Source organism: Anser anser (genome assembly GCF_964211835.1).
Source record: "Anser anser genome assembly, chromosome: 5".
In the NCBI taxonomy this organism is placed as follows: domain Eukaryota; kingdom Metazoa; phylum Chordata; class Aves; order Anseriformes; family Anatidae; genus Anser; species Anser anser.
The window spans coordinates 7,527,534-7,555,321 of record NC_139725.1 but is presented as its reverse complement, the minus strand read 5'-3'; the positions used below and the strand labels follow the sequence as shown (position 1 = coordinate 7,555,321).

The following is a 27,788-nucleotide window of genomic DNA, read 5'->3' as shown; positions in this document are numbered from 1 at the left end:
TGTAAAAGTCTCAAGGGACTAGACCCAAAATGGGATTTACGTAAAATTCCAAAGTTGTCATTCTGAAGTTCATGCTGTGGTCCCATAATCCCCACGAGGTATTTAAAATTGGCAGAGGATCACATCTAGCCGTTTGAGCCTGTTTGCAGACACTTGGAATTCTGAAATTCTGCTTCTCGCATATCCACCAAAGCCTAAGCCTTGGTGGGTCAGGTACCTTACACTTCAGCCTGACAGAAATCCAAAAGTTAGGTGAGACACCTGTCTGCCTGCCTGTATTATATATACCTATATAAGACTTTAGTGTATTTAGAAAGCTAAAAACATGTATTCTTCCCACTCTGAGCAATATAAATTACAAAGTTAACTTTTTAGTGTGCAAACATTGTGGAAGCTTATTGGTTAACTTACAGTAAGTGTAGTATTCTGAGCCATCCTGTTCATAAAAAACATAATTTGAATTTCCCTTTCTTTTTGTTGGAATGGATTATAATGACCAGTTGGTACTAGTGAGGTTTTCTCAAGGAGAAATTATCTTGTCCTAGTAATGTGTTATGGGCTGCCTTTTAAAACAGCATAAAGACTTTGAAACTATTTTCTAGACTTTGCAAGACATAAATACTATTTTTATTCGTCATATAAAAAACAAAACAAAAACTTCTGAGAAGTTTAGTAAGAACGTAAAGACTAGTATCACAGTTCATGGATTTTTGACAGAAATTAATAGTCACAGCGACTAAGCAGCTGAAGTTAATTCTGCAAATCAGCAAAGTCTTCTGTCCTATGTTGTCAGCGTCCTGAAATATAGTAGTGGCTATTTGAAAGAAAAATACTTAGCAGAAATAGTAATCAAAGGACACACTTTCAGAAAAGCTGCCTCCTTAGTCTTTTTGCAGTCGTGATAAATTTGTACATGCAATGTCCTAGTATACTGCAAAGTATTTTTGCTGCCACAGTTCAGAGAGTTGAGTTTATTGATGTACATTCGTAAATGGCAAATGCAAAGATATAAATTTGTCAACTGACACTTAGAAATGTGAAGCTTACATTCTTGTCATAGGTTCCTGTCTTTTGCATCTTACTCTGCCCCATGGAGGTTTGTGTTACCCTGACGGGTGGCACTAAGGATCAATTGTTCTGTATAATTCTGTGTAATTACGATGCTCTACAGGTTCCACTGCCAGGCTACATTGAAGCTTACCCAAGGCCCCGCTACCAGCACAATTCTCCTTCACGACTGCCTCGCCAATACAGCCAGCCAGCGAGCATGCATCCCAGCCTGGAACAAGCTCCTTTGCCGTCTGCCACAGCTTCTCAGCAGAGCCTGACAGAAAACGACCCGTCCGATGCTCCTCTCACCAACATTTCTACAGCTGCACTTGTAAAGGCAATAAGAGAAGAAGTTGCTAAACTGGCCAAGAAGCAAACAGATATGTTTGAGTTCCAGGTCTAATATCTTTTGTGCACAGTAGTTGTATCATATAATTTGGAATAGCCAAGAAAGTGATCCCTTTAATTTTCACTTACAAACTTGCTGTGAATTGTGCCAAAGTGATGGCATTTTTCTCCATATGAAAAGTCAACACTATGAAATCACTTAACGTAGAGCAACAGGACTCTGCAGATATGCAGTCTGCTTGCCAGCTAAGGAAATGCTGCCAGGTAACTGTTCCATACAGATAATATAGACCATATGCAATTGTTAGTCACTTAGCACTTGTACTATGACCCGTTGTCACTAGAGATGCTGCTGAACATGTCTGTGACACAGCGTTTCATTTGCAGGCCCAAAGGTAGAGCTGCTGAAAATAACTTCTGCATGTCAAAACTTTATTTCTTTGGTTAAAGAAGAAAACACAGTAGAACACAGAAAGCTAAAGGCCGTGGTAGGTGTGGTGGTTGGTGGCCATGTTAATTCTTGCGGGACGTTGTACAAGGAATGTTGATTTCATCAACACGGACTCATTCAGTGTTTTCATTCTAGAGACTGTATTTAAACCAAAAGAATCTGAGATGAGTGATACATATAAATGTCCTGTAAATACCCCCAATTCTCCTCATCCTATTAACAGTGCAAACAAGTGAAAGAAGAGAAGACTGAAGGAGGTTAACGATATTTTGATAATTGGTGGCTACCTTGTCCATGAATGCCACTGATGAGTTATGGAGGAGAATTTTCAATGTGAGACAGCACAATGCATGAAGAGCTAACAAAGGAAATTGGTGCTAGAAGCTTGCAGGAGAAATAAAAAAAGGTTATTTGTGTTTGCTCTATATTCAGGCTTTTCACTCTCCATGGATGTGAAGCTGGTAAACCTGAGACCTTTGAGCAAGTATTTCCAACTTGGAATAATGAATACGCCTGCTTGTACAAGACAACCTCTGTTTAACACAGTACTTTTTTCTCTTTCTTAAACAACGATATCTACTGAAGTGCTACATGAAGCCACAGTGGATCTTGAAATGGAATGGTGAATACACACCTAGGAAGTTCTGAATGTAGAGGACCTGATTATATATTAACATGTAAATAAGTAAACGGTTAAATGGATTAATGAAAATACTAATGTGCTGTGAAAAAGAGAGCATTTCCAGAAGTGATGCTGACTTTATGTTGTTCAAGATAAAGGTCACTAATTGTTAAGCTGCATTATTGTATGAATCCAAACCCAAAAGAGAATCAAACCAGTTGAATGGGATGCTAGTTTGTCTTTTGCAGTTGTACAGAATAGTTGGAGATCATGAACAATTGTTTTCAGTTCCTTTGGCAGTTAGCTTTGGGAACTGAAGTTGTTGCAAAACACATTGTGTTGGGCATGTTTGATGTCAACTGGAGTTAAAGGTAATGTCCTTCATTTCAGTAAGCTATCCTCAATTATGTATGCTATTTTGTCTGTTCATTTCCTTTTCTTGAGTTTCTTTGGTCTTTATTGGGGTGAGAAAGGGAACTTGGTTTAGCTTTTTGGCCATCAGTAAAATGAGAGGAGGAAAGAGGAGACTAGAATAGGGGAAAGAAGAATAAATTGATGAAGCACAAACTTTTAAAACAGAGCTATTTTTTCCCCAAATAATTATATCATAAACCCTGAGATTGTGATATGTAGTTATCCTAGAATATACAGATATCTTCTGCTCTGAGACCTTAGATATTGCAGAAGCTTTTGGAATGCTAACTGATCTTTAAACGAATGTGAAGTTTCATTTTTATTATTTAAAAATCAGATATAAATAAAATGTATTTTTGTAATCTTGATGTATATATGTGCTGTATATTTATATAAGTGACTAATCTGCAATAGTCAAAAAATTTCCATAAATCAAGTGAAAAGAAAAAAAAAAGAAAAAAAAAATTTTAATGATCAATATTAACATGCTGTGTCTGGAATACACAAATGGTGGCTTGGATACTAAACAACCAAAGAAACTCAATCTTTCATATATATATAAGTCTACTAAAGGCAGACTGCTGTCTAACCTGTCAGCTAACTAACACTGATCTTATCAGTGTAATACAATACATCCAAATGTCTTTTTGCGTTGAGTTAATAGCTGCCTAAAAATGTTGCATTTAAAAATCACAGCTTGAAAGATACCAGGCCAAACTCAGCGTGCCATAAAAAATATAAGTTCTGTTTGGCTTCAGTGGGAACTCGACTCACTGAGAGCAAGGCTGAATCTCTATATTAGGTTTCATCCATACATGCAAGTTTCACTAGAATCATGTGAACAATATTGTGCTTATTTTTCAGTTGGTGTATTTAAATCTCTGTAACATAAGTGCAGACATAATTTAAGAGCAGCTTCATTTTATTTAGCCTAAGCTGTTTCATAACTGGCTTAAGCTAACTTGGTAAGTTAAATCTTCATTTAGTCAGCTGCCTTTTGCATCAGCTTTATTAACTTACTTTTTGAATGATTCTTGTAGTTATTCCAGTGAAATTTTGTATGTAGATAGGGCCTTCTATGCAATGGGAGTGAAATGCCCTCTGAAATAAATTTATGTATTTTAGACACAAGTTTTGCAGGGTTGTCCTAAAGCTGCAAGTGCGGAAGCAGCAGCAGTCATGCAGACAGGAGTGCTGAAGCAATATATCTGGGAAAGGTCATGTTATGACGTATTCCCAAAAGAGTCACAGGTGGTAGGATGTATCAGATTTAAACAGCATCTTTGGGACACTCAGCTCTGCTTGTAAATCTGTTCCCATTCTTAAACTGAAGTGATTTAACTGTTTTATCAAAAAATGTGTGAGGGTGAAGCCAAGCATGTATCTTGCCATACTGAAAATTTAAAAAGTTTGAAAATTACATATATGGTATAGGGTTGGGATACCTGCATGCAAACAAAATGAACAAAATAGGAAAACAAAACAAACAAACAAGAACAACAAAACAAACAAAAGAACCATACAAATTGCCTTCTAGAAGGACAAACCATTTCAGTAAAGTTAAACAAAGTACTCTTCATACAACAGAGGAAGACCTGTTAGACTTTAAAACTTAATTTTGTTTGATATTGTATTGATGTTGTGCAGTCTACTGAATATTCCCTGAATCATCACTCTGAAACCATTGTGGTACACTTTATTCACAAAGGTATTTTACATTCTTCATTCATAATGGTTTTTTATCTTGTTGGTAATGTTTCTGTATTTTTTTTAAGTACAAAGTAAGATTATATCTAGACAGTAAGGACATTCCTGGGAAAGAAAAATCCATGCTGTAATATTTATATTGTCTGAGCACAAAGCAATGAAAAAGTGAAAATATAGTGTACAAATAATTTGTAAAATAATAAACATTTTGTATGGCTACAATTACAGTATAGTTTTTCAATATTGATTTCAAAGCAGAAAGTTTACCTGTTTAAAGTTATGACATCATCAGAATGTATTGATGTCACTTACTCCAATAACTACTTAAGGCTTTTCTAGTAAATGCCCCAATTTTCTTTAAATTGTTGCTAATGTTAGGATGAAAAAAACTCTTTTCTGTATACAGAAATGTTGATTTTCTGACTGATACTTGTCTTCAGATTTGTAAATCATTAATAGAAACATGGACAAATGAAACACATGTAAAATTACTTCTTGGTAGGTGTGTAATGACCATTCTCAGTAGGTATACATAGTGAGTGTGATGTTTTATTAACATTACTAAAAGAGTAACTTTAAGAGGATAAGAGGGCATTCTTTGACAGTCATTTCTGGAGAAAAATGTATCTGGAATTGTGAGGAGCTGTAACGCTGTAGAAATACGATTCTTATTTTTTTAATCTAATAATATTCTAGATAGAACTTGATAGAAATGCATGTAAATCCTATATAGAAATGGGAAAATTATCATAAGTAATGATCATTTCTTTTTCAGACTAACTTTGAAAAGGGGAGTACATGGAGAACAGAAAATGTAAGATAAAACTATGAAGCAGGTAGAGAGCAGCATTGGATTCTGTGGCAGAACTGACGTGAGGCCTCTGTCTTGTTTAAGGGGTGATATATACAAAACTAACTGCAATTTTTGGGAACATTTCAAGATGTCTGTAAAGAATGAATTAAACTTTAATGTATTTTTTCAGTCCTGCATTGTAAATATAAGAGCTAAATGCCTGCTTCTAAAAGTCTGAGGGAACTTGAAAGCAATGATAGTTTTCTGAGCTAGCATGAGAAGCTGCTTTGTTTTGCTGACCTCGCACTACCTGTCCATGTGTGAGCAGCTCCAAGTACGGTGTCCAAGGTTTCTGTAAATCAGTGACGGTCTTGACCTTATATTTCTTGTACATAAAAAAATCTCAGCAGCTTGCTGTACTTTGCTGACATGCAATTGGGTAGGAAGAGAACAAGTGTGAGATAGTATGAGGGACGTTAAGGGGTCAGAAGTACCCTAACAGTCTGGAAGCCATGCATCTTCTGATGCTTGCTACGTTATACCTACTAGAAAATGGTTGTTTAAAGCAGCTGTCCTTGGAAAGGTGCGTTGCTTTCACTGTTAATGACGGATATGTATTAATTAACACTCGGTCCAAATACAAGAATGTATCAATTAATGCTTCCACTCCATTGTGCAAGCCATGTGCATACTCTGTGTAGCTCCACATGAGAAAGTGGCAAAATGAGCATGAGAGTTTTCCACAGTCACTTAGAGTAATCTCAAGTTGTATGTCATTTTATATATATTTTACCATTTTGAAAAAAAATGTTCAGACACTATGCTAGTATATTAATACTATTAGCCTTTTTTCTTTTTTTAATGGGCTTTGTGAAAAAGAGGAAAGTTTGGTCTGCTAAGATAGGACTGCTTACTTGTCACTGCTACCGCCTTCTCAGTGTGCTATCATATCTGATGGATCAGACCTTTCCTCTCCCCACTTAACTCTACTTCTACAAGGGTACAAATACATGGTTTTTTTTTTGAGTAAGTCATGTATAATTTTGAAAAGAAGTATATGGGGGTAAATAACATCTCTGTGATCTCTCCAGATACATTACTGGTCTGCTGAGCAATTTTTTCAACACAGTGTGCATTGAAAGAGAAATGAATCAGCTCAAGCCTGTTTACTGTAAAGTTATTTATACATATACTGTAGATTTTGTAACAGGTCTATGTAGAATCAGTATGGCAAATGGTTACTTAAACTTTCTATGCTAGACTTTCTTTTCATGGTTTAATGTTTTGAACATAACTCCAGGACTGTGTAAGATTGTGTTGCTTATCAAAACACTTTGAAGTGTAGGCATGCAAAATGAGGATGAGTACTCATTGAGAATACATTTATGAACTGTTGCCTTTCTCTTGTAAATAAATAATGTAAAAATTTACTTGTGGAAATGATATTTATATAGGTCAGTAAATGAATTGGATACTGACTTGATCTATAATGAAATTTTCAAGATGGCTAAGACATAAAGGCCTGCCTGGTTAATACTGCAGTATCTTTATTGAGAATAATTGTATTGCATACCAATTGTTACTGCATCAAAAGTATTGGTCTTATCCTGCATGCTTGGTCAAAAATGTTTGGCAGTACCCAGTGAATGAAAAGCAATCAGAAAACTGCACACCTTGGGATCCCTGTTATCCAGGAAACATTTTGTCGGGACTGTATATAAGACATGGGAGATGGAACAAGGATTTCAGTGGGGCTCTGAGGCAGATAAACTACAATGTGCAATACGTTTGCCCTTAACACAGATATAAAAACTACATTTTTTTGAAAACTAATTCTTAGATCCATGTTTGTGCCCACCCATTTCAGGTTCCTTAAGCTGTACAGAGGCAATAATGCAGGGTTTTTCTGTTACGAAGCTCATGAAAGATAAGAAATGGGTTTTAAATAGTTAGGTGGTTAAATGCCTAGCAGATGTGTTGACAATAATTACAAATGCCATGAAGAGATGCTTCAGTAATTTATTTTTTTTTTGCATTTGATAAAAATAATTGTTTTAAGAAGTGCCTGACTTTTCATAAATTTCTGAGTTCATTAATAGTAATTGTCAAGGAGTAGCATATTGTATTCTAATAATTTTGTAACATACTAAATACACACATTCTAGGGCAATAATAGGTCCGAAGGATTGTAAATGATACAGAAAGTTGATTCCACTAAGTACAGTATTTTGTGAGGAGGTGATTTTTTTCTTACAAAGTATGTCCCTCTGCTGCAGCTCAGTGCATTTCTATGCTTTGCAAACCAATGTTGAAACACTGTAACACATTGGTGTTAGTTAAAATCAAGTATATCTGGCAAGGAGCACTGATTTTTTGCAAGCTCCAGTGGGACTTGGTAAAGAGTGCTTGTGTACGTGATTAACTTCTTAAACTATTAAAACAGAAATTTGTGTGTCCTTAACTCTGGATTTTTACAAGGAATCAGTGGCTGCATCACCAGCAAACTTCACCGACATATATGCTGAGATGTGATGCAACAGAATACAGGAATCTACACCAGGCATTTACCAGTATTTTAAAAAGCGAGTGACTGTAGTAGAAGAATAGGTGCTAAACCTTCTATTTCAGCAGTGCATGGACACCAGCTATTTAGGGGCTGATAACTATGTCAGAAGAGTCCGAAATTAACTGCTTGGAATCGATTGTAGGTATTTTGTTAGCTTTTGATTTCTTTGCTTGTTAAAACAGTACAAAAATAACAATATTAAGAGCATATTCTAATTCAGAGTTATAAACATGGGAGATCTGAATGCAAGGAAAATTCAGGTTTGTTGTTTGTCCTTGCCTTTATCTCCTACTTCCAACGCTGCAAGCAGAAAAAAGAAAACACTTCATCCTCCTCTAAGTTAATTTCAATATTACTTCCTATGACGGAGGGACTGACAAGGCTTTTTACATTTCATATGTGTATTGGGTTCTTCAAACTGTATTCAAGGTCATATTGGATAGCGAAAATGACAGTGAAGCCAAATATTATGGAAAATAAAACAGAGCCCATCTTACTTGGAGGTTGGTTTAGGATTGAGCAGCCCAGCAGTAAGAGCTCAGGCCCAGTGAAGGGGCTGTTCTGGGGAGTACTTTAGGTCTGGTTAGGAAGGAAATGTGCACAGCACAGATATTGCTGCCTTATTGGACTTTTCATTTTCATTTGAACAACTTTCTTTTGTGGCAGCTGTGCGTTTTGAATGTAACTTTTGCACTAGTGTACTCAAACAGCTGCTCTCTTTAGCTCACTGATGTACTGCAGGTGTGACAGAGGTAGTGACTAACATACGTGATGTAATTTTTAATTAGCTATGGCACTGTGTGGCTTTGGACCATATTCTACTGCGTGATACTGACAAAGTCATGTTAGTATTAAGGTGGCATGAATATTGATAATGTGTTCCAATGAAGTTACAGACAAAATACATGCTTGTTTCAAGGATAGTAGGATTGTTCCAGTATTCTCTCAGTGACTCAGCTATCATAAGCATCTTATAATCATGCAAAGACAGAAAGAATGATAGCTGGTTATAGGTAGTTTAATCTTGCTGTGCCTCAGCATCGCTGTCTGTAAAGCAGGGTGAAGGGAATGGCCCTCCTCACTCTGCTGGGAGGGCTTCAACTAACTGATAATATTAGGAACTGTGAAACCCTGGAGTGGAAGCTGATACTTCAGTATAAAGCATTATTTATTATTTCATGGAGCTTGGTAATTGTTCAGGACTATAAATTACCCAGTCCTCTGGTAACATTGAAATATAGATTAATTTACAAGGGAATAAACCCCTCCTAATACTGTTTCAGTATGGTCTAGGAATACTTTCTAATAACAGCTTCTACACTTTTTTTCCCCCTTTTTTTTTTATTTACAGAGATGCTATATCAAGTATATAAATTGTGTCACTTCTTATATAACACATCTCACTTTTTGATGACATTCACTTCTCTTGCATCTTTGAATTATGGAAAGGAAAAGTTCTGCGTAATTACAAATACCCACATTATCTTCATTGTTTACAGTTTGATTCAACTAAACTGTAATGGCTCTGTCTGTGAAAATCGCTCAAATTTCTAAGTGTGTTTCAGCTGTAAATGGCTAAATTAGTTTTGTTAAGCCAGTTAGAGCTGCAAATTTGTGAGTAATTTGTAAAGCTAAGTCTAGGGACTAAATTGAAAGAGGAAGAGAATAACCAATTAAGATTTTATCCTATGCAATCGGAAAGGAAACCTCTAAGAGCTGGTTCCATTTGCAATTACAAACATTGCCCATACCAGTGGTTGAATTTTACTTATCACTAAAAAAACATTTAAGATGTTCTGGGTCATTACAAAATGGCTGTGTTTTTACTTTGAACTGTAGGGTGATTCTAGAAATGAAGCTTACAAGTACACAGTGTAGTTTTTTTTTTGTGTTAGTTGCTGTAGCTTAGTTGAAGTTGTACGTGTTCTTTCTTGGCAATTTTGCACATTAAATAAAATATGTCTTAAAATCTATGTTGCTACTTATTGATTGTTTTTGCTGTGTTCCTTTCTGTAGATCAGAATGCTGCTTTTAAGTGTGAGCATGCCTTTCGTTTGGAGCAGCCAGGCTTCTGGGCTGTATAGGGGACGTGCTGCTCATGCTCTCAAGAAAGAACCTGGCAAAGGATAGGGAAGAAGTTTAAAGAACTCCACGAGATAAAACGGTGTATTTCAGCAGTGGTGCTCCTCTGAAGAGAGGCATTTGCCTGCCTTACAGAGGTGAGCAAGAGAGTAATCAGCAAAGCATGAGGATTTTGAGGGCATCTTGTGATCCTGTGTTTCCTTTGTGAATTTTTGTTCCTACCTTCATTTCGTTTGTGCCCTCCCCTATTATTCAGTTTCTATTCTTTTTGTTAGTATTTAATCAGGCCTAAGTTTCCTGCTGTCAGCCTGATGTGGAATGAAAAGAAAATGGAAAATGCAGGTATGTGTTTTTGACAGTACTGCTTTTGTGTAATTTGCAATTCAAGTCATTTGGAATAAATAGTTCATGTTACTACAAGGAATAAATCTTCCCCTTCCTCCCTCTTTTTGTAGTTTCACGGAAAAAAGAGGCAGGAAAGGATCTTCTCAAAATAGAAGATAAATGAAATTCCTAGTGTACATATCACTGCTAAGTTTCAGGACAGATACTGTTACATATGTATATATTAAGTTGTCAATGAGAGTGCTTAAATTGGCTCAAGGGGTTGTTCTGGCTTTTCTCAAGATACGCCAAAATTTCAGCCGATTTTGCAAATATATGTTAAACAACTGACTAAGAATGTTAATAATTTTATATTTCCTTAGAAAGACCAAGTGCTCCACTTATCAACTGCTAGAAACCCTTCCTGGTTAGCACCTTTAACTAACTTGCATTCAGTACCTAGATGTTAGTAAACTTGAGAAAACCAACTACCCAAGCAAACAAAAGGAGCCAGGATTTCTAGAGTTAATTGCTACTCTTGATTACAATGCTTTATACATAGATACTAGCCCTGAATTTTCAGGACAGGCGAATCTATCATGCAGCATTCACTACTGAAAACAAAAGTCATCTTATGATAGTTTAGTGCTTTTGGATTTCCTCTGTAATCTGTCCCAGAACTTATTAAGGCAGCTTTGCTTCAAAATTAATTTACATCCTAATGATCCATTGTAATAATGCAGAGTATCCATTTGGAGAATTAACATAGCAAACTCTAAAATAAAGAAGCAGCCTGCAATTTGATGGGCCCAACTGTTTGGTATAGAACACTTTAAAATACAGCTTAAATGCGTTCTTCCTTTCCAATGGCTTTTTATCTAATGTTTCCTATCATAAAACAGCCAAAGCCATTTCAGGTTTCCAAGTGAAAAACCTGAGAGTGCTCCATGGGAAAGCACACAAGTATCACTGCAGCTGTAGATGCTGTGCTGTCAGCGAGACAGCTGTCATTGCTCAGCCCTCAGGTTGGCTGAGAATATGCTTCCTGAGAAGCTTTCTTTGTTAAGAACTGGAAATGAAACAGAGCAACCTACTGATGTTTTGAAATCTTTGCCCAGGAATCCAGATCATAGCCAAATGTTTCTTTCTTGAATGCAATAGGGATAGATTTGTTGAGTCACAGGGCAGCTATATAAAAGAGATCTGAGCTGTGTCAATATATAAATGTCAGGCTTAACCTTCCCTTAACAGTCCAAGAGAACAGAAGCAACTGAAAAACAGATGGCACATGCTTTGTGAATAAAGGTATGCAGTAAGAATGCTCATTGTATTTCAGTTAATACATGTTTATTTTTATAAAGGAAACAATAAACAAATCAGTTTTCAGATGTGCTGATTTGAAAGGAAAAAAACAACATGCCTACAAAAATGAGAGCAAATTACTGGATGTAACAAGGTCAGGTGGAAACAGAGAAGAGAAAGGTAAATAAAATGTTTATGGCCAAGTAACAATCAATACATGCTTCATTATGTGTAACCGGTTGTTTGCTTGGGCTATTAATACAACCTTATTATTCTCTCTAAATTCATGCACATGAATGCGTTAAATATTTCCAACTGAAATTACAGACAGTGATTAATTTCTGGCAGAAACACTTCATGGAATTTTCCGTGTTTCTCTAAGTTATTTTTGTAAGTGCTACTTCACAGAGAAAAGGCCAAATTGGCTTTCTAGTGAAGCCATCATCCTTCAAAGACCTTCTTTGAACACTCAGATGCTTCACTAAAAGGACTTTGACCAAAGCACCCTGATAGCACAATGCTGTGGCTGAAGCTGGCCAAGGTAAACCCTTCTGCCTTGTTTTGGCACACAAAACTAACGATTTTCAGTAGATAGATGTCCCCAGGTAATTTTAACAGAGATTACATATTAACTGATGTTATTCCTTGAGTTATCCCCAAGTAATTAAACATGAAGTGTTGTTTTTACATAACAGCTATATGACAGAAACTGTACAATAGATGGACAAAAATTTAAATTGCATGCTGGGGAAAACAGTTCAGTTTAAGCCAAGAAAACCTGCATGAATAGTGGCTGATGAAGGCTGTATGAAAAGTGAAAGAGTGGTTAAAAGGTGAGGGGATATAATATAGGAGGCAGTGGTAGTATGGAATGGAAATCCATTTAGCCCATTGCAATAATTATGGGAAACTTAGCGGCGTGGTTTAGGAGTGAAATTATGCTGGAGATTTGAAAAGGTAAAGATAGCTCCTCTGCTGCTGAACCTGATTTAAAAGGTCTTCTGTGCAAAACCTTTGAAGACCGCCATGTGTTGGCCCTTTTCACCTGTCCAAGTTCGTGTTGTGGTATTTAATTGTGCACTAATACAGCTCCGTTTCTCATTGCAATCAATCATTGCAATATCTGTTTATACATTTAGCAGAGCTCTTTGAGTGACTTTTTATCCTCATTCCACAGATGGGTTGTAAAACACCATAGCACAGGTTTCCAAGGCATTTTGGTAACTATCTGTTTCTTTAGGTACCTACATTTACTTTTTATATATTTACTGACTCAGCCTCTCAGACAAGGCTGGAAAGGAAGATAAATCATCTGTGGTTATGCTGTTTCTGTAGAATGTGAGAATTTCTCCACCCCAAAATTATCAAATTAAACACAGGGAACAGACTAACAGAAACGCTGAGAAAAGCTTGCCCTCGAGGCTGCCTGTAGGTCTTGATTTTTGAGGGTGTGATGTCCTGGGATGTAAAAAATAAGAAATTCAAACACACCAGCTGTCTTCTGTGGGCTCCATCCAGGTTAACTGTGTGCTGACCAGACCTAAAGCAAGCTGGGTGAAAAAACTCCTAGCTTAATAACCCCATGTTGGAGGTTACTTGTAATGTGCTGTCTGGAGTAAAGCAGCTTAACAAAGGCCAAGTAGTGAAAAGATGTTTATCCAGAAGCACCATGTTATTAATTAGGCTCTAAAAAACTAAGTGGCAATTAATTGGTGCCAAGGTGGGCCTAAAGAGTAGGGTAAAAACAACTGGAGAGGGGGAGAGAGAGAGCATAAACAATGCATCTGTTGTATAAGGAGGGAAGTTCACAGTAGCTGCTGTTAATGTCTAGCTACTGCTGCATGCTGTTAGGCTGTTGGGCCTTTGGGGGCACCAGGAGGCTGTTAGCATAAATTGGAGAGACATGGATTTGATGGATGGACCACTTGGGGGGTAAGGAATTGGCTGGGTGGTCTCATTCAAAGAGTTGAAGTCAACAGCTCAATTTCCAGGTGGAAATCAGTGACGAGTGGTGTTCCTTAGGGGTCAGTATTGGGACCAGCACTGTTTAACATCTTTGGTGACATGGACAGTGGGATCAAGTCCACCCTCAGCAAGCTTGCTGATGACACCAAGCTGAGTGGTGAGGTCAATGCACTGGAGGGAAGGAATGCCATCCAGAGGGACCTGGACAGGCCCACAGGTGGGCCTGTGCGAACCTCATGAGGTATAACAAGGCCAAGTGTAAGGTCCTGCATCCAGGCTGGGAGAATCCCAAGCACAAATACAGGCTGGGTGGAGAATGGATTGAGAACAGCCTTGATGATAAGAACTTGGGGTGGTGGTTGATGAGAAGCTTGACATGTGCAGGCAGTGTGTGCTTGCAGTCGAGACAGCCAACCATATCCTGGGTTGCATCAAAAGCAATGTGGCCAGCAGGGTGAGGGAGGGGATTGTTCCCCTCTGTTCTGCTCGTTAGACCCCACCTGGAGCACTACATTCAACTCTGGGGCCCCCAGCACAAGAAGGACGTGAACGTAGAACAAGTCCAGAGGAGGGCCGCAAAGATGTTCAAGGGGCTGGAGCGCCCCTCCTATGAAGAGAGGCTGAGGGAGTTGGGGTTGTTCAGCCTGGAGAAGAGAAGGCTCTGGGGAGACCTTACAGCAGCCTTCTAGTACCTACAGGGGCCGACAGGAAAACTGGGGAGGGACTCTTTGTCAGAGAGTATAGTGATGGGACAAGGAGGAATGGCTTTAAACTGGAAAAGGGTAGATTTAGATTAGATATAAGGAAAAATTCTTCACTCTGAGGGCAGTGAGGCCCTGGAATAGGTTGCCCAGAGAAGCTGTGGATGCCCCATCCCTGGAAGTGTTCGAGGCCAGGTTGGATGGGGCTTTGGGCAGCCTGGTCTGGTGGGAGGTGTCCCACAGCAGGGGCGTTGGAATTAGATGATCTTTAAGGTCCCTTCTAACCCAAACCATTCTGTGATTAATTCTGTGATTCTGTAAGTGCCCTGGCCAAGCTCCTTGGGTATATCCACCAGGGATTTTCTGTCCAGGTGGCCTTGGAGCCCCTGGGGCCATGGCTTCTGGCCTGGGCTATGTTGCAGGTAGGCCCAGGCTTGTGACAGGGCTTCTAGGTTGTGGGGCTGCCTGGGTGAGGCCCTCCGTGGACCTGTGTTAGCGGTGGTCTCATAACCAGTCCTGTCCCTGGGCTTCCTGGACTTGGTTCCTCACCTCATCCTGCCTGGCACACAACATTGGCCCAGACCTGTCCTTGTCACACTGCCCCAGCCCTGGACACCACAGCCCACGCTGGGGCCCTGGGGGCACTGTGCCTTGAGCACAGCTGCACTCTCAGGATCCCAGCTCCATCCAGCACTTTTCAAAGAGATCCCAGCTCCATCCAGCACATTTCAAAGACTGATGCATCTGAAAACTATTGCTTTGTTTCATTAAAAAGCATATTGATTAGCAGCTGAACTTGTGAATTGCTATATTGGTAGAGACCGCAGGATGACAATGGCAATTGTGGATGGAATGATTCTGTTTAAGATTTCCTAGCTTTTCTGATAAAATGTGATTATTATAGTTCGGTGACTGACAAATGGAAGTTATAAACTGGATTTTTTATTTTTTTAATTTATTTTTTAATATAAACCCTCTGTGGGATAGATCAAAATCTATCTGGAAAGAATAAGACAGTAGAAGATTCAATGCTGGGAATAAGCAGTAATAGGAAATAGTATTTTGATACCGTATCGTGCTAAAATGCTTCACAGTTGAGCAACTCTAATGCAATTTAAAAAAACAGATTGAAATACTGTTCTTTTTTAAAAAAAAAGTTGTCAAAATATGATAGCTTCAGGGGTGGTAACTATTCACCATTATTTCATACTGCCACCTACTGCTCTTGAATTAGAACAAGAAAAAGCAATTATCTACCAAAACCCATTATCAGTCTGATAAGCCTGTTTACTTATTCTCAATGCTATACATGGCATTAGTTTTTTAAATGGCAGATGCTCTCCAGATCTTTAGTCTGTTATTGCTGTCTCTGCCCATTTTCTCTTCAATCCTTCCAAACATAAAGATGTCATTCCTAAAACTGCCTCAGACTTCAGCCTAAGCACCATTCATCCTAAAATAATAGTAAAATGTTAGTTGAAATTCAATGTTTTACAACTGTTCTGTTAAAAAATAACTTAAGCCATAACTTCAACACTTTGGTGGTACATTTAAGAGAATAAGCTATGCTTGTTTGTAACAGATTTTTATGCTACCATGAAGGTAGTTTTCTAAAGCTCCCTTAGAGGCATGGGGCTTCTAAGCATATCTATTTACTCTCAGTTGCACTTACTTGTAATTAATAACAAAATACAAACATATTTTATATTAGAATTCCTGTTTCGCTGCTACCTGTATCCTGAACCTCATTGTTGGACTGGTGGGAATCCTGATATCAGCAGTATTAATTTCTTAGTGTTTCTGAAGAAAATACTATCCACCCTGTTTGCCTATAGTACTTCGAGAAAGAAATATAAAATGCATACCAGCATTCTCAATATCTAGTACCAGAGAAATGACATACAAAAAAGTCAACAAGACAGTATACTGTATTTTTTTAATTCAGTAAGAGAATAGCATGTAATAAGTAGAAAAATTATAATGAAGATCCTTTAAAATACTCTGTAGTGACAGAACATCCAGCCCAAATAATCTTCATCATGTTGGTGGCTGTTTCTTCAGTTTCTGCTTTGCTTTCATGCCTTTTATCTTTTCTTCTTTCAGTGCCTTCAGAAGTTTATCTAAACAGGAATGAAACATAATTTGTCATTAATGTTATCATTAATAGTTTACAAGACTTTTAAGAAAAATAAATAATTTGTTGAGCAAACTAGTAACTTTCCATAGTGTGTCTTGTTTAGCAAATACCTGTAATCTAGTTTGTCACACGTACTGAAAATAACAGGTATTAATCTGGAAAAAGGTAGGTATTGCTATGACAAATGAAAAAAAACAACTATTAATTTCCTGTTCTGGAAAGTAACGTATGCAAACTATGTATCACAATTGCTTTGAGGTCTTCCTTTCAGTGCCTGTCTGATGAACGCTCCTGGGCTCCTGTAACCATTGCAGTTGGGCGAGTGTTGGGACTGGCAGCCCGTGGCCTTGGTGGAAGGACGAGGGTCTCGTCCTTCCTTCAGTACCGACACTCTCTATAAACACTAGGTGCTGAGCTGCTTTATCTCCCGTGCTTCCTTCGTGCCCGGTAGGTTTTGATACTAAAACGCCCAACTCATTTCGCACTTTCTCCGAAGCCTTCGACCATCTGCGGTCGTCACCGGCCTTTGCTTTACGTCAGGGATGCTCTACAGCCGCAGGGGCCTCGTTGCTAGAAGTGCCTAACTTCTGAACGGATGAACCCCCGTCGGTTTCAGTGGCCTGGCCTCCCCGCCGACACCCGTTAACCCCGGCTTGCCCGCCCCGGGGGGACGCACACTGCTGCGGGTCGAAGCCGTCGCCGACGAGCGCCAGCAGCTCCAGCTCCTTGAGGCGGATGCCCAGCTCGCAGATCTCGCCCTCCAGCTGCGGCTGCTCCCCGGGCCGCCGCGCCGCGCCCGCGCTCTCCTCCGCCGCCGCGGGGCAGAAGAAGCGCAGCGGCTCGTAGGCGATGGGCGCCAGCCCCGGGGGCCAGCGGGGCGCCACGGCGGCCGGCGGGGGCTGCCACGGCCCGCACACGGCCGCCAAGAGCTTCCGCGGGCCGCCGCCTTCGGCCGGGGGAGCGCCGGCCTCGGCGCGGTCGTGGAAGGGGGGGAAGTAGAGGGGCCGCGGAGGGGGCTGCTCGCTCATGGCGCCGCCTGCTCGCCCGGCCGCGGCCGCCAACGGCGGTTGTCCCGGAGACAGCCGGGCTCGAGTCGGCTCGGCCGGGACCGGCCGCCCTCCATGCCGGGCGCCGCGCCGGCCCGCTGCCCTCGCCCCATCTCGGCGGGGAGCCCGGCTCCCCTCAGCGGCCGCCGGCGCCGGGGGAGGTCGAGCACGCCCGGTGGCCGTGTGTGGGTACCGGGGCGGGCCCGGGAGGTGCCTGGAAGCGCCTGCACAGCCGCGAGGAGCGACGCCGGGGCGCTGCGGAGCCCGGGAGTGCCGGTAAGGCCGCCCGCCCTCCGCGAGGGGCTGCCCGCCGCCCTCCGCGGCAATCGGCGCTTCCCGGGGGAAGGCCGGAATTCTTAGCGGAGGGTGAAGGCAGCGGGCAGGCTTGCAGCGAAATTGCAAATTTGCAGCGTGATTTGTATCTCTTTGCTGTGGCACAGGCTCCCAAGGGCGTTTGAGACACGGGTGTAAGCGTGCAGAGCACGAGTTCGGCTCAAGCGTCGCGACAGAAAGTGCTTGCAGAGGGCTGGGTGTTTGACCGAGCAGTTGGGCTTCTGGGCCTGTGGCGGGGTGTTTCAGGGCCGCGTTAGGCTCTGAAAGCAGTGTTTGTTAAAAGAGCTGAGGAAAGTGTTGTCCTGAACAGCAGCTGTCAGCAGTTAGCTCTCAAGCTGCACGCCAGTGGGGGATCCAGGCTTTGAGGATGGGACGCTGCCGCTGAGGAGACAAAATGTCGTCTTCAGGGCATGTCCTTGCGTAGAGCTCAGGCCCACCGCGTCGGGTCTTCAGGATTTTTGTCTTCCATGAAAACCTGTGATTTCGCTTGGATTTGGGAATGAGACCTGTTGTAGCCCTGTCTGGCTCACTGCAATTTCACAGGAAACCATTCTTTTAATCTTCGCTGTATTTCCAGGGAATGTTGCGTCCCCCGCCAGCCCCAGGCAGCTGCTGGGGGCATTGCTGCCTGCTGGGGAGCCTGAAGCAGGCTGAAAGGACCCTCAGGCTTTCGGCAGGAGAGCTTCCAAGTGGATTTTGAGGCATTTTGAGGTGTCCTGGACAATCCTAACAAGAGAGGTGCTGTACCAACACTGTTAGCAGCCAGCTGGTGACTGTAGGGGCTGTGGAGGTTACATACGAGCAGTAAATTCACTTAAAATGAAGTGAAAATCCCACTGCAGTGCTAATGCAGGCCTGAGCAGACTTCAGCAATACACAGCCGTGAGGGACTGCTACGTGCCCTGGAGTGAATTGTGTTCTTAAAGATTTCCCTTGCATAAAACGGGAAGCTTGATACTGCCTCTTTCTAGAAGCAGGCTTCCATATACTTAGGTGCCGTGCACTGTGCTGTGAGCTGATACTGATGTGAAGGGTGGTTTTTGTTGTCATTTTGGTTTGTTTTTGAAATTTAGCAGATCTATAGACCTCAGCTGTCATGAGAGTCAGTCAGTGCCTTGAAAAACTGTAGGAGTAGAGAGAGTTGCAGAAGTCATTCAGCATTTTATTTTCATGTGCACTGTTTAGGGAATGTGCTGTTAGAGGCAAAATTGATTGTGATACATACAATTTGCTTACACCATTAATATGTCAGTACCAGTACAGTGTCAGTACAGGTACAGGTTGTGTGTTTTATGAATGAAACATGCATATTTGAAATAAGTCTGATAACGTATATTTTTCCATTCGTAGTGGATTAGAGAAGAACCACCTGTATAGTTGATTCTATGTGACAACATGAGGAGAGAATTCAAGCATTAAATGGACACAGCAACTGTAAGTGTCTCTCTTTGGGGGCTGGGGGGAGGAGGTGGTGTACACTAAAAGTCAGTAACTCTTCCTTATCTCTGTCTTTGTGAGAAGCATTTGAAAGCAAAACAGTGCGTATGCAGAATTTGCAAGGAGTTTTACTTCTAAAACCAGCAGGAGGCCCAGTGCTTCCACTTACCTATCCTAATGTAAATTTCTGTTTATCTGTGAGCATGAAACAAACAAATACTTTAACAGACATGATTCTGTTGTATTTGAATTCAGTCTGTTTATGCTCCTTGTAGGCAAATCTAGTTTAGATCCCTTTTATTGATAAATTCACTTTGTCTTTGGGGTAATATTATCATACTTTTAAATTAGTAACAGTTCAAATAATTGGATTTGGACTTTTGTTTTCTACGAGCCTTTTCTATCACCATGGTCAACATTTTATAGTAACTGTTGTCTTGCTGTTGTACTGTCAAGTACACCATTGCTTCATCACCTCTGTAAAAATTAAATGTAAACATGTAAAATGTTATTGCTTAGCTTTCGTTAGGAAAACACAAAACACAAGTATATCAAGGTGTAAGTGTATATATATAGATGAACAAGACGGGGTGCTAGAAAACCAGTAAGATTCTTGTGATTTTAAAGCCCAATCTTAAATTTGTTTAGTTTATTCATTCTTTTCTTTCATTCTTTGGTATCAAATATAAAACTTATGAACATTTCTATTTTCTTAAAATGTGTATTAGTGAATCACAGTGGTTCATGGTTTTGTATGCTAGATGCTAAAATCATGGCATAAAGAAAAGGTTCCTTTTATTAACTTACTTACAGTACAAACAACTGCGTGCTGCTAATGCTAAAGCAGTGGGTCATGCTGTCTTTAGGTGCCACCTGGTGGAATTTTTACAGCATGCTTAAGGTGTTGTGTTATCTTTCTAATGCATTAGTCAAACCAAAATAAGTACTGAATACAGAAAAGGTTGCCAAAAGAATCAAAAGTTAGAAATACAAAGATTAGGTAAAGAAGATAACTAGGAGTGTAAAGGCTGTAGCAGAGCCACTAGACTATTATACACCTTTATACTATGGGTTTCTGAGATTTCCGATTCTCAGAACTCCTAAAAATTTTCTCCTTCTTGTAATACATAATTAGCGATAACCTCTTTACTGCAAAACAAATTGTGTTCTTGGTCATGATATTTTCAAATTAACTTGATGACATTATAGAGTTACTGCCTTGCCTTTTTGAGGGAATGCTGTCAATATATTTTGGGTTTAATTTTTGTAATTGCACAGGTATCTTGGACTAATGCATGGCTGTTCATGTAAGCTGCAAGGTCATATTAAATAGCAAAAAGGTTCTTAGAATTTTTATAATAGAATATTCAAGACTATATACATCACCATGAAAATGCCATCAAGAGTTCATCATCAAGTGAGCTATAGCAGGGGTGGTCCCAGGGGAGAAAGTATGGCTGTTTTGCTTAATGAAAGACTTTAGAAATCCATTATTTCCTGCATAGGCCTCAGGAATAATGTCCTTTTCATGTGCCCACACAGGGGCTACCTAAAGCATGACTCTGCACGATAAAGCAGGATTGTACTTTGAATGCTGCCTCCTGCAAGCAGGTGAGACTACTGGGAAAAAGCAGGGAAGGGAAAAGAAAACCTTCCGTCTGCCTGTCAGGAAGGCTAGTTGAGCATGGTGAAAGGATGTCATGTTGTGAGACATGAGTAAAACTCTGGCTTTCAAGAAAGGTATGTTTTTGTGCAGTATTTTTACTGGGTTGTGCACTAGTCAGACCTGTGCCTTCACCTTTGGCATTCAAAATTTTTTTCCAAAGTTGAAATCTATTAGTCTTGGGTTAAGCAAATGAATGCGTCGTAGACAGACATTTTATGTAGCTAAGCTGAATCATAAATGATAAAAAATCAATTTTGAGACAAAAATAACGTGTGTACTTTGTAGGCTGGCAATTGCAGCACGGAGAATAACTATATGAACTTCTTCCAGTAGAGGGAGTAACATACATACACTTGGTAGTGTCTTACAATTTCGTAAGGTTAGCACATTTGTCTGTCTATTTGTGTGTTGATATTTGAAGTATTAGAAATAAGTGGTTATTAAAATGCTAATTTTGGAGAAGTAAGTCTTTTATTTATCCATAAGTCTTTTATTTATTTATGCCCAGCAAAGACAGTAGTGACGGTATTCTAGCCACCGCTCTACAGTACTTAAAACTGCTCTGGCAAAAATCTTTTGAAAGGCCTTTCCGCTGAAAGAAGTTCAAGATAATCGATGGAAGTTACAAACTCTGAGGGCAGCTAACACATGCTCATGTTAGCAACACAGGCAGTGTAGTCTGCAGTGTCAGTGAGAACATTAACAGTTCAAACAAAGGGCAGGAATGGCAAACCATGCTGTTAACTGCTGGCGTCACCATTTAATCTATATGGGGATTTTGCATCTGTTTGGGCATTCTTTTCTACTAGACTTACGAAATGATATTCAGGAGAGTGCCTTCCGTTGGCTTTGATATTTACAATTTGGAAGTTGGAGCTGCTTGCAAGCATGCAGATTAAATACTGATATTCAGAAGAGTACACGTGTGAATGAGTACACGTGTGCTGTAAGAATCTGTAAAAGCCACAGATACTAAAACTTTTCCACTTTTACAGTGGATTTTGTATGGCAGTAAAGAAGGCAGATTTTCATCACTGTGAGATACCAAGAAAAGTTGTGTGTCAAAAAGTTAAATAATGTATTAAAAGTTCAATCAAAAGCATATGCTATTAAATTGCAGTTTTTCTGCTCAGCTTGAACTTGTGTTGGTCTTCCAGCATGGATATTCTGCTATCTCTTGTTGATATCAGGTTCCAGCAATTCAGGATTGATGTGTTTGCCCTTCCCTAAACTCTTCTTCCTTCCTTATTAACGAACTTCAATTTTCCAGTTACTTATGTCTATATTGTGTTAGCACATTCAGATATCTTTCTGTATAATATTGTTAGTGTACTGCCCTTCAATGTTTCTTCTAATCATTTTGTCTTCTGAAAATCAGTTCAGAGTGCAACTGATGGAATTGTTTTCCTTTCTCATTAATTTTGGCACACCTACCCCATGATCATTCCCCCCACTTCTGCATCTGACTCTTGTCCTTCAAGGCTTTTCACAATTTAGTACTGACCTTTTTAGATATCTTATTATGTTGGTGTTCCTGGCCATTTTCATGTGTTTTATACCAAATTCCCACCTTCAGTACCCAAATTTCCAGCCTTTATTGCCCATCATTTAGATTCTCCATCACAAGTTCCTAGCTTCTCACCTATTCTTTCTAAGGGAAAGCCTTCTAAAAGTCCACACAGGAGCTGCTCTACTGTACTTCAGATGCCTGCGTTTGCAGGCAGGGATCTGTGACTCTTCTGCCCCCATGTTAATCTCTCTTCCTTGTGTATGTTGCCTGTCACATTCATGCCATTTGCCATGCCGTTTCTTCATGAGAAGAAGAAGAGACCCACTATGTGAACTATTGCACTGCATCTAATTTGTCACTTGTTCCTCTTTCTTTATGTTTAGAGCCCCTTCCAGAAGGCCTCTCTGTGTTTGAAAAGCAGTTGGTGCTGTTGGACCCCATCCTGATTAGGACGTGTGACTACTACTACAGCATATTAGTATAAATTTTAATAACTTGAATAAGTTGATCTATATTATTTGCTATTAATGTAATTATTTTTACTGAGTTTGTAATCTGTACAGTTTATTAGTGAAATTGCTTTCAGAAGTATGCTGCTCCCCTCACTGCTGAGTGTGTCTGGTCTGCTAGATGTATCGCATTACAATACAAATCAGTATGCAGAGGGCTATTTATAAAGTCTTGAAGCTCTGTACCAGCAAACTTAAAATTAACAGTGAACAACTAATTAACAATTATACAACTTGAAAGGAGTGCTAATTAAAAAAGTTTTTAAGAGATGAGTTTTCAATCGAAATACAAAATAAGCCAGAGACTTGTGTGCCTGAAATAGAATTTTGGACCAATGAGCAGAAATGCAAAAAAGCACTAGCTGTATGTGAAACAGATTTTTAATTTTCTCTTCAGGTAACTCTCTGCAAGTCTTTAGGATCAAAAGAAAATTCACTGTTTTGGATAGAAATTATAAATTGGTGTATTTTTCAGTTGTCATGGTGTTTCAGTCATTATATGTCGGGGTGTGTTCTATCATGGAGATTTTGGCGTAGAGATCATGAGTGTATCAAACATGACTGTTGTCTGAAACAACAAGATAGAAATTGTCTGGAAGACTTCATGTTACTCGCTTAAAAGCATTCAAGTCTGGTAGTTGGGGGAGCTCTGTATGTTTTGTGTTGTTTTTCTCTTTTCTTTTTTTTCTGTTATGTCCTGTTCTTCCCTAGAATGTCAAGAATTGGAGCTTCAGAAGTGGTTTAAACACTATGTGTTTACAAGAAAAAAAGTTGTGAAGGTGCATAAATTGAATAAAGTAGTGTTAAAAAACTGATTTGTTTGCAGGCTCTCTGAAGAGATCTTTCGAAGTTGTCTGTTTTCATGCATTGTATCTTACCTATGAGTATATACGTAGGACGATGAAGAAGTCATGAGATTATTTTTGATACAGCAGAGTTATGTCTGCATGTTACTTCAGCAGATGGTACTTGGTTTATCTGTATTTGTCTTTAAATACTGATGGGTGCAGCTTCTTTAAACATGAATCTTTGTCAAACCTTACTTCTTGCAACTAAGTATATCTCTAGGAAGACTTTTTTTTTTTGAGATGTTATTTTTGATAGTGTGTCTCTTTTCTGGAAATCATGTTTTCTGAGGAGTATGTTTGGCAATCTAAAGGAAGTAATGAGATCTGTGGAGAGGGAAGGCTGAATTCCACTGAGCATTAGACTGGAGATCTGGGTTTGGTACTACCTCACACTTAAAAAATAAATTAAAAAAAAAAAATACAGTCATATGAAAAAATAGAAGAGAGCCCAATCTGTGTCAGCTTTGAGGTAATAGAAATCATTAATAATCCAGAAGGAAGTCTTGCACCTTGCTCCTTGCTATTTATATGCTGTACTCCAAACTTTTAAAATTCATATTGCAGTGCCATTTCATCTTGGCTCAATAAGCACTAATGGGTTTGACAATAATAAAGATTATTCACAAGTAAATGTGTTGCAACAAAATGTATTGTGTAGTTGTGCAAATATAAAGAGATTATGTAATTGGATGTGTATCAATAAGAACTACTTAGTACAATTGTAATAGCTATTTAAGGTATAATCTAAGTAGCATTTAAACATGTATGTAAAAGTGTTTTTATAGGTAATTAAGATGGAAACTTTATTCATATCTTCTAATTTTTGGTTTTGATGTAAGATGTGTTTGTGTTTTGGGTCAAGGAGTTATGTTTTCTTTATCTTCCAGATTTTTTTTGTTTGTGTGTGTGTGTTTGTTATTTGCTGTATCTTTCCAAATTGAAATTGAAGGAAGAGATCTGTGAAAACATGTTCTGGATAAAAGGAGAGCTTTCTTTTCGTGAGGTCCATATATTTATGAATTTTGAACACAAATAGTTACATGACTGTATTATTTGCAAAACTGCACATTATGAAAGCCAAGGACTATCCAAGTCTCTTGATTATGGAATCACATAACTCACAAAAATTTGATACTGAAAATTAATGAACAGTACCATTATTTATTTCTGTTTGAAAGTTTGGTTATTCAGTGCTGAATGTGCAGTCCTCAGTGAAATTCCCATGTTTTAGCTGCTGATACAAAAAAAACCAACCAACCAACAACAAAAAAAAACTACACAAAAGAAGCTATTTGTAGTGTGCTATGTTTATTCTGTTTTTCTTCTATTAACTGTTTCGGTTGACCTCGAACACACTTGAAAGATTATAGTTTGTAAAAGTGGTTGTAAGTTGAGTTTACCTTTTTTATTTTGTTTGGATGTTTGTTTTAAAACAAGCTCAGTGTTCATCCCAAAGTTTGACATTTTGGTTTTGAATGCAAAATGTCTTTGTCCATGCAAACTAGATTTCTTTCAGAGAAGACTCAACTGGAAGAACCACTTTAAGTGTGCATGAAATACATGCTGGTCCATAATGATGAAAACAGGGTCTGAACCAATACACAGGCTACAAAATAATGAAATTCTCCATTGCATGCTAAACAACGTGTATACCACAGAAGCTTCTTGAAGAAGCTTCTGAAGAAGCTTCTGAGGGAGCTCAAGCGAAACCGTAAAATGCTTCTCATCCCAAATAAAGGGCCAAGCAGTGCAGGCAGTGCTGTAAACCACAAGACCTCAGATCTTTGTGAAGTACACACGGTGTACAAAAATGTACAAAGTGAAGTGTTGTGTACTATTACCTCCCTGCTTGTTTTGTGTGCCTTTTTATTGCCTCACTTCTGTATTGGATGCCTAGAGATTTTAACATGGTGTAAACTAAAGCCCCAATGAAATGTTAGCCCTTTTTTTTTTTTAAAGGGATGAAAGTTTCTCTGGAAGGTAGAATAACCTACATGGGATTTATAAACAGCAGGTGAGTTTGTATAGAAACTCAAGGTTTCTTTGATTTAATTTGTGCTTATGAGCAGTAATTATAATGTCATTCTTAAGTGCTGGAAGTAGTGTTAGGTGGATTTCTAAAGTTTTTATTAATTATACAGCAAGATAAGGGATGGCTAGTGTATTTTGTTTTTCCTCTCATGAAATAAAGGAGGTTAATCTCTGTCACTTAAATAAATATTTTTTAATGTGCTAGGAGTTAACACCATCATAAATCTGTGCATTTTGAGATGCTGATATAGTATGTAGATCTCAAAATTTATTTGGGAGTTTTTGTGCAAAGCCTCTCAAATTCAGATGGATTTTAACCTGCATATACCTCTGCTCGTAACTTCATTCAAACGTGCATTAACAGAAAAAGCCTTTGTGTGAATCTGTAAGATTTTTTCTTTATCAGTTTACACTATACTTGGGGGCTATGATCTGTGCTAAAAACCTGTGATATCTTTAAGGGCTAGTGTTGTGTGAGATGCATTTTCAGAACTGTGTAAATATTATTGGCATATAAAATGAGTTTTTATTCATATTTGCCATGCTTGCCAATAGTTACTGTAAAAGACAGGCTGCAGTTATCCACGGGATCAGGATTGCTGCAGTTTGGAGATGTAGATGGTTTCTAATTATAGCAGCGTTGGGATGTGAATGGTCTCTGACTCACTAATAATTTTCTTCAGAGCTGCAGCCCATCCTATCAAGGATTGCAAAATCATATCAGTGAGTACAATCTGCTCTACTTACATTAACTACTTAGGATAATGGAGACTGGCTCATGCCAAACACAAAAGTACAATGATTGCAGTGAAACTGTATTATAATGGAACATTGCATTTCATTAAGAGGTATTTTCATTATACAGCTTGGCTGATTCAGAGAAAGGATGTCACTCACGTATTCTGGTCCAGTGTGACTTGCTCGCCATTACTAGCACTGCACATTGATGAACAAAAATTATGATAAAGGTAGCATTTACTTTGAAGTTATTTAATGCTGATTTTTTAAGTGTACAAACAAGATCCATATTACATAAACAGGAATAGCACCTGGCATCTTTTGACTGAATATTTAACTTTCCTTTTTCCTAAACAGGTTAGACTAGATGAATTTTAAACAGATACACAGTTAGGCCATTATTTACCTTAGGGAAAAAACAAGGCCTTATGTTTTAGCCATGTCTTAGGTTTTGGGCAGACCGTGGTCTGTCATTGAATTTATTTATTTTTTTCTTTGCAAGGTGCAACAATTTAAGTATCCGAAAGACTTTGGACTATATCAGTAGTATATCATGGCTAAAACGGATTCTGTGCAATTCTATCTGCAGCTTCTGGGACCTCATTCCCTTTACTGGAAGATAACTTTACGGCTAGCTGGTTGCCACAGCAATGCTTTTGGCAGTTCTTCCTGTATATTTCTTTCCATAGTTTATCATGAAAAAACAAACGATCCAGCAGAGGTTAACCCAGTGTGTAAAAGAATCTGAAGGAGATAACAGTACATTACATCAGTAGCAAAATATCTTTTTTCTTTTCTTTCTTTTTTTAAAGGAGTGGCCGTCTACCATCACATCTAGCCAATTATGGTAATAAATGTAAGAGATTGAACAGATCACCAAGCACCACTGTCTGTTAGAGCAGATGACCTTAATCTCTTAGCTCCTTGAGAAGCACCTTTGGCTGAAACCGGTCTCTCAGTACTGGGCAGATGTAATCCATGCTTATAAGTTAGTGAGTTTCAGACAGTACCTGTGTTTCAAGGCATTGTCACACTCAAGAACAGACTATGTGATAAGTATTCCTCTCACAAATACCAATTCTGGTGGATAGCCTCTTGTAAAATGATCACTTCTGACAAACAACTTTTAGGCAGGCTGGGTGCCTGTGGTTAGTGATGCTTGCGGTGGATGGAAAGAACTGGAGTAAATCTCTGGAAGCCCGTAGGGT

General features: G+C 39.1%; 2 protein-coding genes across 15 annotated transcripts in view; one reads left to right on the top strand and one right to left on the bottom strand.

Annotated features, from left to right (window-relative positions):
* KIAA1549L (KIAA1549 like) overlaps positions 1 to 25,191 on the top strand; it is a 144,121-nt gene extending 118,930 nt beyond the window's left edge. For 8 of the 14 annotated variants that reach the window (XM_083837835.1, XM_083837834.1, XM_083837836.1 and 5 more), the window contains one exon: positions 1,172 to 6,815. In XM_083837835.1, coding sequence (XP_083693961.1) covers positions 1,172 to 1,453 — 282 coding nt within the window. In that variant the 3' untranslated portion in view covers positions 1,454 to 6,815. Of the gene's footprint in view, positions 1 to 1,171; positions 6,816 to 9,967; positions 10,376 to 11,608; positions 11,663 to 19,191; positions 19,276 to 19,362; positions 19,458 to 20,820; positions 20,890 to 22,837 lie in introns of those variants that run through there. The other 6 variants (XR_014584929.1, XR_014584926.1, XR_014584928.1 and 3 more) reach the window with 6 other exon arrangements.
* On the bottom strand, positions 16,240 to 19,742 carry LOC310901132 (uncharacterized protein C11orf91 homolog; the record flags this gene model as incomplete). Its single annotated transcript, XM_083840257.1, has 3 exons — positions 16,240 to 16,445; positions 17,139 to 18,101; positions 19,670 to 19,742. 3 exons carry the CDS (start codon positions 19,740 to 19,742, stop codon positions 16,363 to 16,365), a joined length of 1,119 nt encoding a protein of 372 aa, XP_083696383.1. The 3' UTR covers positions 16,240 to 16,362.
* Positions 25,192 to 27,788: the final 2,597 nt, after the last annotated feature.